Below are 14213 nucleotides of genomic sequence, written 5' to 3'. Positions count from 1 at the left end.
AAAGTGTATTCGGAAATTGTGAAGTACTGATCAATAAGAATAATGAACAAAGGAGATCCAACCAGTCCATCCTAAAGGAGATCAGTCCTGGGCATTCATTGGAAGGACTGATGTTGAAGCTGAAACTCCAATACTTTGGCCACCTGATGAGAAGAGCTGACTCATTGGAAAAGACCCTGATGCTGGGAGAGATTGAGGACAGAAGGAGAAGGGGACGACAGAGGATGAGATGGCTGGATGGCATCACTGACTCGATGGACACGGGTTTGGGTGGACTCCGGGAGTTGGTGATGGACAGGGAGGCCTGGCGTGCTGTGGTTCATGGGGTCGCAAAGAGTTGGACACGACTGAGCGACTGAACTGAACTGAACTGTATGATACAAGTGCTATCCTTAATACACATTCATTTATTCAATTATCATAAAATCTTACAGGTAGATAGTAATATCCTCCTGGTTTTACAGATGATGAAATTCAGGCACAGAAACATTATACAACTTTCCCAACATCACACAGCTGGGATTTAAATCTAAGCTGGGATTTAAATCTAAGTCTGGCTTCACAGTACAAACTGTTTATCACTATGCTCTATTGAAATCCTCTTTGGAGGTGTACATTGGGCCAAAAGAGGCTGGCATTTAAACTAGTTTTTAGCAGACTGGATCACTTTTTACCTTGGCAGTCCTGCCCAATTTTGTGGTACTCTATCCAACTCCTAAAATAAACCATAAGGGAGATAAACCTATAAAGAAAAGACAGGACACATATCCTTTACTCCTGAGTCTTCCAACTCGGTCTCAGTAAATAGTGTTACATGACCAAGGTAGATGGCTGATTAGATGGAAGGCGAAATGAAGCTGCACAGCCCCAAACATTCCCGAAAGTTCCTAAAACCTCCAAGGGATATGGCACATGAACACAATACATATAATGGTTCATCACAGTAAGCCATTATCATGGTGGGGGAGGATAATGTGCATTTTGATAAAACTGATTCTAATACATCTTCCCCCGATCCATTTCCCCCAGTTGCTAACAAATTTTGAGCCATTGCCCTGTGGTCAGATGTGAGGGTTCCCCATCTCGCAAAGTACTTGATTTTCATCAAAATCATTTATAAATATTATTTTAAGTATCCCTCTGCAAAGGGGCAAAGCCAGTGAGCACAATGAAGGCAAAAGTAAAAGGACCCCAGTGTTCCTCACTGAAGAATGACAACACGTCTACAGAAAAGAATGAACGGCATTTCCTTCATTTGAAGGTGTTATTTATAATTGATGACAGGGACAGGGGTGTACTGTGATTCTTAAGCCAAGCCAGAGTATTGGAAGGAAAAGCCCAAGGCCATTTGCTAGGTGGCACTGTAAAGTTATGACAGTATCTGAACTATACTAAATCAATGGCTAGAGTCATGCAAAAAACCATAGATGATGTAGAAAGTCACGAGGCCAAAACCAACCACACATGATTTAAATCTCTACTCTCATGCTAAATCAGTGTTTCTCTATTCGACCTTAAATCTTGTCTTTGTCCTCAGCTTCTTCCTCACCTCCTCACTGTTACCATCAACACACACCCATGAAATCATCCAGAGGAAAACAAACCAACAAGCTACCAATAAACTAATCTTTGACAGGTTAATGAACCAGGCCTGTGTGTTGTTTATCAGATGGGCAGGGTTGAACTGTGCAGGCTGGTTGTCAGAGATGGGGTGAGGTAAAAACAATCTGTCATCAAATATTTGGAAACACTTGCCTTGAGTAGACCCAGCTTGAGCCTCCATGTCACAGCAAACAGGAGAGAATTTAAAACCTGTAATAGCAAATATTTTTACTAATTAATCCTTGTCCAACTCATCCGGGATTCTTCGATCTTTACTCTTCGTCCAGTAGTATTTTTTAAATAACAGATTAAATCAAAATACGATTCACATACCATAATGTTCACACTCTTAAAGTGGCTCTTAGTATTTTCAGAGTTGTGGAATTATTACCACTATCTAATTTCAGAGTAGTTTCATCACCCCAGAAGAAACCCCAGACCTAGGGTCTTGCAGGAGTAGAAGAAAGGTTGAGCCTAGGGGGAACTCTTTTCTTTTAATGTTTCAGCCCAGTGAACTTGGCGTATATTCCTTTTGTGAGGCGTGAGGGCTTCCTACGTGGCTCAGTGGTAAAGAATCTGCCTGCCAATGCAGGAGATGTGGGTTCTATCCCTGGGTTGGGAAGATCCCCTAGAGTAGGGAATGGCAACCCACTTCAGTATTCTTGTCTGGAAAATTCCATGGACAGAGGAGCCTGGTGGGCTACAGTCCATGGGGTTGTACAGAGTCAGACATGACTTGGACTTATGCATGTGCATGGGGAGTGAGATAAGGGAGAACAAGAAGTCTTGGAAATAGAGGAGCTCCTCTATTACCTGATTTCACATAAATTTGGTTGTTATTTTTCTGGTTTGACAGTTAAAGCCCAGAAAACTGTAGGGACCAGTGCAGGGTCTCCCAACATCCATGCTACTGCTCCTTCACTTACATGAATATGCATGACAGAGATCAAGTATGTTCCCTTCTCACTTCCACACTTCACCTCCTCCATACTCTTGGTCAAACTCAGTATTGCATATATACATACATGAAAGTAAATGTAAAAAATCCAGACCCTCACGGATATTTGGTGATATTACAAAGTGTAATGGCCTCTCATTTAGGAAATGATATTCTAACTAGTGGACAAATGTCTATTCCTGATTATATCTTTGTGGCCAATGTCCCCTCTGGGCTGAGGGAGGCAGAGGAGGACAGAACAGAAAGAACTGCAGGTACAGGGCTGTTGGCTACCTCTCTGGTACCTGAGAAAATACTAATTAGCCACTGCTGACAGACCAGGTCCCCAGTGATGGGACCTATGAAATGGAGACAAACAGAATGATGAGAAGAGTAGATTAATGTGTTTAATAAGTATTAATGTGATTTTTATGAAAGGACTTTGTTCTTTCATAGGGATAGAAAAGCAGGAAACAAAACAAATTAACCTCTTCCCAACAAATCAAAGTGACAAAAACTTTTCCATTTCTAAAAGTTGTAAGAAAATAACACATAATTACAATTTAATGATACTGCCCTTATTACTTATTGTCTGGCAAATGGCTGATGTTAATTCACTTTGTTTTTTTTTTTTTTTTTGTAAATCATTTCAGCCTAATCTGGTTACTTTGCCTTTGTCTGTAAACTAGACAGGTTAATCTGAATCAAAATAGAAAACACATACAGAATAGGTTTGGCTATACAGCTGTTTGCCTCATTGTTCATATATTGATACAAAGTCAAAATACATGAAATGAGTACTTTTAAAATAAACATCACAAGTATTGTACTGAAAATAAAGATGAAAATAAAAGGTGAGTAATGAATAAGACATGTACAATATTGCTGACAATATAAGATTGATTTCCCTTGGGGGAACCATCAGAAATAACAAAGTACTTTATTTGTTATTGTAAATGAAAGTGTCTATTTGCCTCATACTTAGGTACATGCCTTGTCCACGGGACCCAGCATTTTCATCTTGTTAGGAAATGAAAGGTAGGCAGATATAAGGAAGGAAAAACAAATCAAAGGCTAAAACCCACATTCTCTCTGGGTTTGCCATAAACTATTAATATAGGTGGTTATATTACCATTCTCTCCATCAGACTTCCTTTCATGGTCAGTGTCAGTCAAGGACAATGCGGAGTTGGCCCGGCTGGACAAACAGGAACTATGCTCTGATTTCATCCCCCGGATCCACATTCTCAGCGCATGGTCAGGGGAGGCAGCGCCTTCTGTCTCCGTGTCCACATCAGACCCCATCTCTAGTTGGTAGCCGTGCCGGGAAACACTGTGCATGTCTGTCTGGTAGCCAGAGCACAGAGTGTGAGGAGTCTCACAGAATTCCATCTCTGAGAAGAAACAAAGTTCAGAGGAAAAATTTAGAAGGAAACAGAAATACCTGGTCAAATGCTACTTATTTTGTCCTTATGTTCCCCTCCTCCATTGTTAGTATTTATGTCTTTGCAAAGCTAGAATTCTGGCCTTTTTATTTATGGTAGCTAGGATTCTGTGCTTATTTTGCACTTCTGTAGCTTAAAATAATGCTCCTGTTGATTCTTACAAGGTTCTGGAAAAAGTATGGCCAAAATAGCTTTATAGCTACAATTTTAGATTACACAAATGTAATGAAATAAGTAAGGACAGGGGAGTATAGAGTGCTGTCCTTTAAAAGATATTTCTCTTCTAGGAAGAATATATATGATCATCAGAGCACACCTATGCTTGAAATACTAAAATTATTGCCTTTTCTAAGTATTTAATATAACTTAGAGGTAAGAATACATAATTCAATGTGAAAACTGCATTAAGGAAAAAGCATTAAGATTAAATATACTTTTCAAAAGTATTTTTCCCAAACACATTAGTCTAAACTCTAAAATTATGAGTACCTAATATCACTATTTCCCATTGTCTCCAAAGAATATTGAGGCTGACTTTATGCTAGTTATTCTGTTTCATTCATTCTTTCAAGAAATACATAAAATCTTTCAATCGTACATTATACCTCAGCAGTGCTTTGAGGCTTGAATTTCCCCCCACCCCTGCCCCACCAAACTTCCCCTAAGCCTTGGAATCATAAAATATTTAGGATCTTAGCGATGATACAATGAATCCCCTCTGTCTACAGTTGAGGAAAATAAAGTCCAGAGGACAGACAGCACTGTCCATAGCCAATGTCGGATAGCAACAGAGCCCTTTTTCCTAGAACATCTGCAGTTGATGTCTGCTAGACACCAAGGAAGCGCCATCAACTTACTGCATGGATATCAGGCATTCGTTCAGTTTTACAGTCAATTTTGCATTCAATTATGGCAAACTGTCAAAAAGGGGGAAAGATGCTTTAACAGACCTTAATAAGTTAATGAAAAATGACCACATGCCAAGACATATCATCTGAAATGTCCATGTAATACTTAAGATAAGGTAATCCGGGGATGTTGTACACTATATAGGATTTTCTCAGACTGACATCAGAGACAGGGTATGTCTTTTGGCAAGGAAGAAGCTTAACTGAGTGCATCTAATCCTTAGCACATATCAATAAAATGCAAACTCTAAAATGAATTTAATTCTTTGAATACAGAAAGTGCTAGAATTTAGACTGACCATATTTAGACCAATTTAAACTGGCTCTTCTAGAAAGAAGAGTACAGAATACAAACAGGGTTTTTAAATGGCTATTTTTTTGTGACATGTAATTGCCAAACAAGAGTTTAACAAATCAAATCTTAATGCTTATTCAATAGCCATTAGGTGCCCAGCACAGTGTTCTGTGAAACATGTTACAGGCAAATAAAGCTATTATATGGTATTAGGGAAAGTCAATTATAAATTTTTTAAGGGTTATTCATCACTGTTGAGGATGTTGCTTGTGATTTTTGTGATGAATGTCTTTAAGAGTAATTCTGTTTTTCTACCAAAATTTTCTAAATTCCAAAGGAGTGATGTTTAAAAAAATAGGCATGGTTTCCATGCCACACAGAAAACCCTATGAAACTGGGCTTTTCCTTAACATAAGGCTAAAAGTAAAAATCCATCTTTCCCAATATAAATCTTAATGATCTAGAACATTGTGATCAGTTAGTATTCACGCCTCTTAATTTCACAAAGCTATCCAATCCTGTGTAGCTGTTGCTGCAGCAACCTTGTCATGAACCTGTCAGCTTAGAGCTGTAGGAAAGGAAGTTTATCTAGGCCTGCATTCACAACTTCCTTTCTTCCCCTAGACTAGTGGTTCCCAAACTTCTGCATGCTTCAGAATCACCTGGAAGGTTTGTCAAGACACAGGTTGCTGTGCCTGCCCTCCCCCACCCTGTTTCAATGTCTCATTCAGCTGGTCTGTGGTAGAGCTAAAGAATCTGCATTTGTCACAAGTTCACAGGTAAGGCTTATGCTATTTGTCCAGGGACCACACTTTGAAAACTTCTTCCCTACAGTTTTCTCAGAAATCATTGGGAGGTAGAAAAATGGGAGAAGTCAGAGAGCAATCTTACTGTGGCATTACCAAAGATTTTGCAACAACTCAAATTCTATTTGGACACCAGCAAGAAAGTTATTGAACTGAATTACTCTGAAGTGCCCCCCTCCCATCTATTTGCATGGATCCAGGGCACTAATTAGGGAATTTACTTTTCAAAGCACAAACCTGAATTTATTTTCACTCATACAGTGATGTATGAGATGTGACTTTCCAACCATCTTAATATACACATCTGAGTCATATTAAAGACATTCATTGGAAAAGGATGAGCAAATAAAAATAGGCAGCTAATTTGTCACTTCAGATAATAAAATAATAGAAAAGCTCCTTTAAAATAACCACTGATGGATGTAAGCAGAATCCCTCTTTGTTAAAGTGATTTTCCCTCCATTCAAAAGGAAACCTGAACATGGATTTGTTGCAGTCTAGGGAAATGTGGTCATAATATGATAAATAATTATGTATGATTTCTATTGGAACAATGATTTGAATGCAAAGACTAAACACCACATTCCCTTCAACACAGTCAGATAAAAGTATACTTCCTTACCAATATGCAACTTTCAAAAATAACAATCCAAGTAAGCTATCACTTGCTTGCTTTCTGATGATAAAGAAAAAAGTTAAATAAATAAGTAAAGAAAGAAAAGGAAAAGTTTTACTTATTTACAGTAAGTGATATTCATTGAACAGCCTCACTTCCCTTTCTTGAAATCAATGCTACCATTGTAAATTATCTCCTTAAAAACACAAATGTCTTGGTGGTATTCAAAATTCCCATAGGATGTACTTTCTATAAAAGCACTTACAAGGCACCATAAGTGGATGTTTTTAGCCTTGCACATATAACCTTGTTACCTAAAATACTACTTTTTCCCAAGAGAAGATAAAGTTCAATTGGATTTAGTATAGATTTATTCTTACCAAAAAGCTAGCCACAAGAGAAATGTAAGTACAGTCTTAGAATATCTAAGATGTAAATGGATAGACTGGTAACATGAGAAACTACATTTCAGGAGTAAACAGACAAAGATGATCCCAAGTGAATGATGTATGTAGGCCTCATGAACATGTATTTAATTCTGATTGAAAGGAAAAACTATTTTGCAGCCTTGTAAGAAACAAATCTGAGCAGATTAATAAAGAGTTGAAATCCAGTTTTTAAAATGGGCAAGAGATTCAGAGAGATACTTCACAGTAAAAGATACAGGAGGGAACAAACAAATGAAAAGATGCTCAACATCATTATTTATTAGGAAAGTGCAAACTAAAACTATAGTGAGATACCACTATAGACCTACAAGAATGGTTAAAAAATTCTGACCACATCAGCTGTGGAGCAACTACATACAATGCTGGTAAGAAAGTCAAATGGTACAATCACTTTGGAAAATAATCTGGCAGCTTCCTAAAGAGGTAAAGCTAAATTTAACAGGAGAACAAGGTACTTTGGGACATTTATCACAAAGAAATAAAAATTGCTGTCCACACAAATATCTGTATGAGGTTGTTCAGAAACTTTACTCAGTAACAGTTAAAAATTAGAAACAACTCAAGTGTCCATGAATAGCTAATAGGATGAATCATCTGTGGTATGTGCATACTGTGGAATACTACTCAGTCAAAAAAAGGAACATTTGATATATAATAAGATGCATGGACCTCAAAATAATTACAGTGAGTGAAAAAAAAAGACCAGTAGAAGGTGTATATACTGCATGTTTCCATTTAAATAAAATTCTATAAATGCAAACCTACCTGCAGTGATAGAAAGCAGATCAGTGGTTATGTCTAGTGGAAGAAAGTAAGGGAGAAATAGAGAACATAGGGGCACAAGGATACCTTTGGGATGATCTAAACATCTGCCATCTTGACTGTGACAACAGTTACACATGTGTATGCATACCAAAGCTTATCATATTGTACACTTTAAGTATGTGTAGTTTATTGTACTTCAGTTATACCTCTATACTTATTGTTTTTTTTTCAGTGCATTGTACTCCATAAGATGGGCTTCCGAGGTGGCTCAGTGGTTAAGAATCTGCCTGCCAAGCAGGAGACGGGTTCAATCCCTGGGTCGGAAAGATTCCCTGGAGGAGGAAATGGTAACCCACTTCAGTACTCTTGCCTGGAAAATTCAATGGACAGAGGAGGCTAGTAGGCTGTAGTCCATGGGGTTGCAAAAGAGCTGGACATGACTTAGGGACTAAACAACAACACCGATGAGCCCATTAGATAGAAAGAGAGTTAGGAGACTGAAGAACCTCTTAGTTTTCACAAGTGGAGCTAAGGGTCTCTGAGCCAGAAGGAGGCTCAGCTTTTTTCCTTCTAGTGGAAGAAAGTACATGTAATAATGAACAAAAAGGTATTCAAAATGCTGTTTTGCTTATTTATAAGCTAAGAGGCACTCAAGGCTAAGTGACTCATGATTTGTCATTGATCCTCTTGGGAGCATTTTTTTCCTAAGGAACATAAGAGTTGAAAGTCACTTTTAGAGGGGAAACTAAAGATGAAACTGATCACTGATGCTTTCAGCAGCTAAGGGAACATTCTGTAGTTGGGAATCATGAGACTAAGTTGAGTAGATCTGGCATGAAGAATCACTATAGGCCTCTATTAATGCTAATGAGTTAATAATTTTTAAAAAATTCTATAATGTACTGATAAAATGAACTACTATATATTCTTTGTGAATCTAGGGATTGATCTTCAGGTGTTCAGCCTGAAGAAGTCATTTATCAAAACTTGAAAGAGAAAGTAATAGTTATTTATATCAGCATTTTTCTAGAAATGCTATTTCTGAGTTTCTGATAAGCTCAAGACTTTATTTTTCTTTCAATTCTGCCTATCCACACTTCCTCTAAAAATGGAGCTTTAGGACATCACACTCCAAATAAATCATTGGAAGTCAAAAAGCGTGATAAATCTTAGCCATGACCTGAGTGATTTGGAATGTAACTTCCAAAGAATTTACTCTACTTCCAAAATAAGAAAGAGAGAGAGAGGTCATAAAATTATTATCCTTAATTACTGTAATTCATAACAAGCCTTATGGACTATATGCAAAAACAGGTGTTATTAATTAGCCATGTAATTTTTAGATAAGTCACTTAATATCTTGGGGCCTCAGTTTTCTCATTTGCAAAATGTTCAGGTGCAACTAGAAATAAATCTCTAGGTAAACTCTCTTGTAATAAAATTCTGTTAACTATAACTTAAGGCTGTTAGTGCAAAATGTGAAATGGTTAATATTTTCCAATGGGAAAAGTATTAGTGGTTTTATGGGTCAAGGTGCTATACATGTTTCTACTGTGAAGGATAATCAGTCACATTAGCTAAATAAGATCTTGTCATGATTACAAGTCTTACTATGTTAAAGTATTGATACGGCCTAGGTATCCATTGTGAATTATAAGATTATTGATAAACAGAGTACATAAACTATATCATGTAAAAAATCAATTTAGTAAATAGCTCCTCTTCAAACATGAAATCATCACTTTATGAACGTGGCTATTACAAAAATTATTCTATGGCAATGCATTGGAAATCCCATGGACAAAGGAGCCTGGCGGGCTACAGTCCGTGGGGGTCGTAAGAGTTGGACACGATTTAGTAACTAAACCATCACCACTCTATGGCACAGTGAATAAAAATTCACACAATTAAAAAATACTACACAGCCACTAATAATTCATTACTGGCTCTAGGGAAAAATTCAATGACTTATTACAGTCTTCAGCCAGAAATATGAAGAAGGGAAGGAAGGATAGAAAAAAAAAGATGGAGAGAAGGAAGAAGGAAGGAAGGCAGAAGGAAGAGAGGGAGAGAAAGGGGGAGGGAGAGAAGAAGGTAGAAAGGAGCAACACCAGACAGGAGGCAAATAATTTTCACAACTGGGTACCATTTTATATTTCTCAGTTTGGGGACTTTGAAAGGAAAATGATATCAAATTGTCAAACAAATCAGTTCATGTAAGTTTACTTAAACACAGTTCTGCTGAACACCCACTCAATTTCAAGTCAAGAAAACAAAACAAAATAGACTTCTCTGATTTCTCCTAGTCTTTGAAAATTAGCCCAATTTAACATCTTCTTCTCTTACTTTGTTAAAAAAAAAAGCTTTATCAAATCCACAGTACTACACTAGGACCTGAACAGAGTGAGTTAACAGGACCATTTCATGTCCTTTGGCAAGTTTCACAGAGAACCTTTTTAAAGGTCCAAATGACAACAGAGTAATAAAGGTACACCACCCAGACCTGACCTTTATTTTTCTGCTCAGGCCTCATCAGCCTTTTCTAGGGCACAGGAGTAATAGATGGAATGCTCCCGCATGCAAGCCTGGAGCCTGTGGATATCAGATGACTTAAATAACTAAGCTTCCTGAAGCCTAGTCTCCCCACCTCACAGCTCCAAATGCACCCATTATCTCGGTACTCTGGACCTACCAATTTTGCCTTATTTAATTTTCAAGATTTCTCCATCTTGTCAGTATGGTGAAAAATAAGGCAAAAATCCTGGGAAGAATTAAAAGCCTAAAGTATAAACATTCATGCTTTGTGACTGATATTGGCTCACTGGAGCCATCCCAGAACACATTTAAAAGACCATGTTAATGTTAGAAAGGATGCACTCCAAAGTATAGCAAGTTGTGAATCTATAAACATGGCTCAAATCAGAAAAGGACACAGAATTATAGCATAATTCTTGGAGATGAGGTAGGAAGATGAGGATGTAAGGTAGGAACTTGGAAGAAATCAAAAGGGACTTCAATCTTATTTAGATAGACATGAAAATAACCTTCAGCAACCTAAGAAGGAAGGAAATATGATGTGGGAATAAACAATTTCTGTTTACTTCCTGGAACAAATATTCATCTTAGTGCAGGGTCCAGCTTAGACTGTACTCACATAAAATGGGGAGAATTTGCTCTGAAGCTGATTCAGTTACCACAACAAAAAAGATGAGGCCTGTTTTACAGCCTTCGTGACAAGAGTCTAGAAAAAGATTCAGGGACTAGAAAAGATGGTGGGAGGTCCTGGACTTCAACAGAAGTTTAGATCAATGAGAACCTGTGCAGGTTCCCTTTATTTCAACATTTCAAATGAGACAGAGACTTCCTGGCCTAAATGAGAAATTTTCAGGGCTACTGAACACTGAAAATGCATGGTGCTCAACGGCCCTAAAAATTTCTCATTTCTTACCTGTGCTGGTCCAATTTTCTGGCTATTCATATCACTTTGGAGCCTGAATCCTTATTGACCGTCGTGGTCTTCCATGTATACTTTTGTATTTTCATTATGTTCACCAAGGATGTGAAGCTGTTTGTTTATTGTGTGTATTTTGTATGTGTGTGTGTGTGTATTAAACTGCATTAATCTGCAGCACAATACCATCTACAGAAGTGAGAACAGTGAGCTAAAGAGGTAAATGACTGCTGAAAACACTTGCAAATGCTTCAAACACATACTCTTAAAGGCAAACAATGTGACCTCTGTAACATTCTACTCTAATCTGTAAGCATTTATTTTGTGATGACTGAGTAAAGATATCAAGAGAGAACTGTGTACTAGAGTTACTGTCCACAAAGAACTACTAAGTAAATGGCATTCTGCTCCATTAAGGGATTATTTTTTTTAATTAGTTTACTTTCTATTTTTTAACTTTACAATATTGTATTTGTTTTGCCATACATTGACATGAATCCACCATGGGTGTACATGTGTTCCCCTTCCAGAACCCCCCTCCCACCTCCCTCCCCACCCCATCCCTCTGGGTTCTTATCACCATCTTTCAAAGACGACCTATTTATTTTTGCCTCAGTTCTTTGGACATCTTGTATCAACCACCTAGAATATGTCCCTCTGATTTTTCACCAGTTTAATTCCTAATATCTGGCTTAGGTCAGTACCTTCACAAATTATTCTCCAACTTTCTCCCTCCTGCCAATAATCTTATGCCCTTCCTTAGAGCATTTCTAATCTTTACTACATGACTTTTATATTCTTTCTCTGTATGCATATTGTCTGTATTATCTGCTGAATTAGACTTCCAGACCCTAGTGTTTCCTAAATTTTTAGAGTCTCCCAAAATCAAATGAGATAACTTCTGCAAAGTGTTGTATGGTCTATGAGTGAAAGTTGCTCAGTCATGTCCATGTCCAACTCTTTGCGACCCCATGGACTATAGAGTTCATGGAATTCTCCACCAGAATACTGGAGTGGGTAGCCTTTTCCTTCTCCTGGGGATTTTCCCAACCCAGGGATCGAACCCAGATCTCCCACATTGCAGGCGGATGCTTTACCAGCTAAGCCACAAGGGAAGCCGGTGGTCTATGAAGGACCATATAAATAAAAGGTAGTATTGCCATCCCTTCAGGCCTTAGAACAACTCTAGACAAGGACTGATCAAAAAAATAAAGTCAGTAGTTAATATAAAAGCAGTCTTGAAAAGGTTAAATTGTTTAATAAAATTCTAACACATATGAATTGGTTTTGTTTAACATAAAACAAGGTTGACCACTGCAAATTTAAAAATTGCTATTTCGGTATACATGCTATGAATTTCAAATAATCAATGCTCCAGAAATTCGGCAAAAAGAGAAGGACAGCAACCAACTGGCCATAGATTTAGGAAAAGAAAAAAAAAACAATTTATAGCGATGTTAAACTAATGGGGAACAAGTTTTCTGTATTGTCTTCTCATTGAAACAGTCTCACAAAGAAAGTTGTCCTCACTATTATTTTTGGCTTAAAGAATTGGAAAATGAATTCCTATTAAAATTCTTCAAAATACACCCTAGGGGGTAGAACTGGGAAGTCTTTGATCAAACCAGCCACAAAGCCCTGGTAGAAGATGATCTTTCAGTTGACTTGAGTCAAAACTTCTTTTGCTCCTACCCATCAGTTCCATCCTATATACCAGATACAAATGACCACATTGGCAAGTTTATAGAGCATCCTGGAGTGTGCAGGTGGCTCCTCTGAGAGACTGTTTTCATGAACTCAGAGAATGTTTTTTTTTTTTTTTTCCTTCTTTTCAGAGATAGAAGTAGCTTTCCAAATGGGCAAAAGTTGTGGAAATAACTTTTAGAATGCTCATTAGGAACTTCCAAATTTGAATTCTGTTTGGAGAAAAACAAATTCTGGAGAAGAATTCCACTTCTAGGCAAGATAGGGTGACAGGGACCAAATGTATTCTCATGCCTGAAACAGCAGCAACACAAAGCAGACAAAATATATGAAACACTGGTTTTCAGACATTGGGCAACAAAGGAAAGTGATCCCTGATATGGGAAACAAATGGCATGAGCCATATGAGTGCTCCAGCTTACTGCCTGCAGAGTTTCCAGACCTTAGCACAGGGAGGGAGAGTGTAGGGGGAGCCTGGAAGTTTCTATGAGTTGAGGAGACAAACCTGCTAGTCTGGAAAAGCCAACAACTAGAGTTGGCTATACTGAGTACCAAACAGGAGAGAGCTGCAGAGGAAAGAGAATTCTAGAGATGTGCAGATGTCCCCAGAGTCCAGAACAACACACGGATGTAAGGAAACCACCTGAGACTGGAAAAAGAACCATCTGAAATGATTAAAGGAAACAACTTTGGAACAGGGCTGTCCCTGTTCTCAACAGCCAGGGTAAAAACCTCATAATTCATGAGCACTGAGTAGGGTACTCAAAAACAGTTCTATAGTCCTATATCTATTATTGAAATTTGTTCAGGGGTGTGGTCAATGCCTGGCAACAGATTTCTCCTTTTGCATCTTGCTATTAAGTATTGTTAGGTGTGAAGTGAAGTGAAAGTCACTCAATTGTATCTGACTCTTTGCGACCCCATGGACTGTCCATGGAATTCTCCAGGCCAGAGTACTGGAGTGGGTAGCAGTTCCCTTCTCCAGGGGATCTTCCCAACCCAGGGATCAAATCCAGGTCTTTCGCATTGCAGGCAGATTCTTTACCAGTTGAGTTACCAGGGAAGCCCCCATGTCTTATAAAGTTAAACATACTCTTAGATAACTATTTACCCAATAGAAATGAAATCATGTATTCATTCATACAAAGACATGTACACAAATGCTCACAGCATTTTTATTTGTAATAGCCAAAAGTTAGAAATAGCTCAAATAGCCATCAACAGATGCATAACTG

The 14213-nt window shown here is 38.0% G+C and overlaps 1 protein-coding gene across 2 annotated transcripts in view; it reads right to left on the bottom strand.

The window, feature by feature from the left end:
• Positions 1-14213, bottom strand: part of TENM1 (teneurin transmembrane protein 1) — a 795886-nt gene that overhangs the window by 559758 nt on the left and 221915 nt on the right. The window contains exons 3-4 of one of the 2 annotated variants that reach the window (XM_081563742.1): positions 3673-3933; positions 1756-1812 (exon numbers count right to left, since the gene is read on the bottom strand). In XM_081563742.1, the coding sequence (XP_081419868.1) occupies positions 1756-1812; positions 3673-3933 (318 nt within the window). The remainder of the gene's footprint in view (positions 1-1755; positions 1813-3672; positions 3934-14213) is intronic. The other variant, XM_081563743.1, reaches the window with a different exon arrangement.

This window comes from Giraffa tippelskirchi, chromosome X, assembly GCF_054371585.1.
Source record: "Giraffa tippelskirchi isolate mGirTip1 chromosome X, T2T-mGirTip1v1.2.pri, whole genome shotgun sequence".
NCBI classification, from domain to species: Eukaryota; Metazoa; Chordata; class Mammalia; order Artiodactyla; family Giraffidae; genus Giraffa; species Giraffa tippelskirchi.
This window is presented reverse-complemented; position numbering and strand designations above follow the sequence as displayed.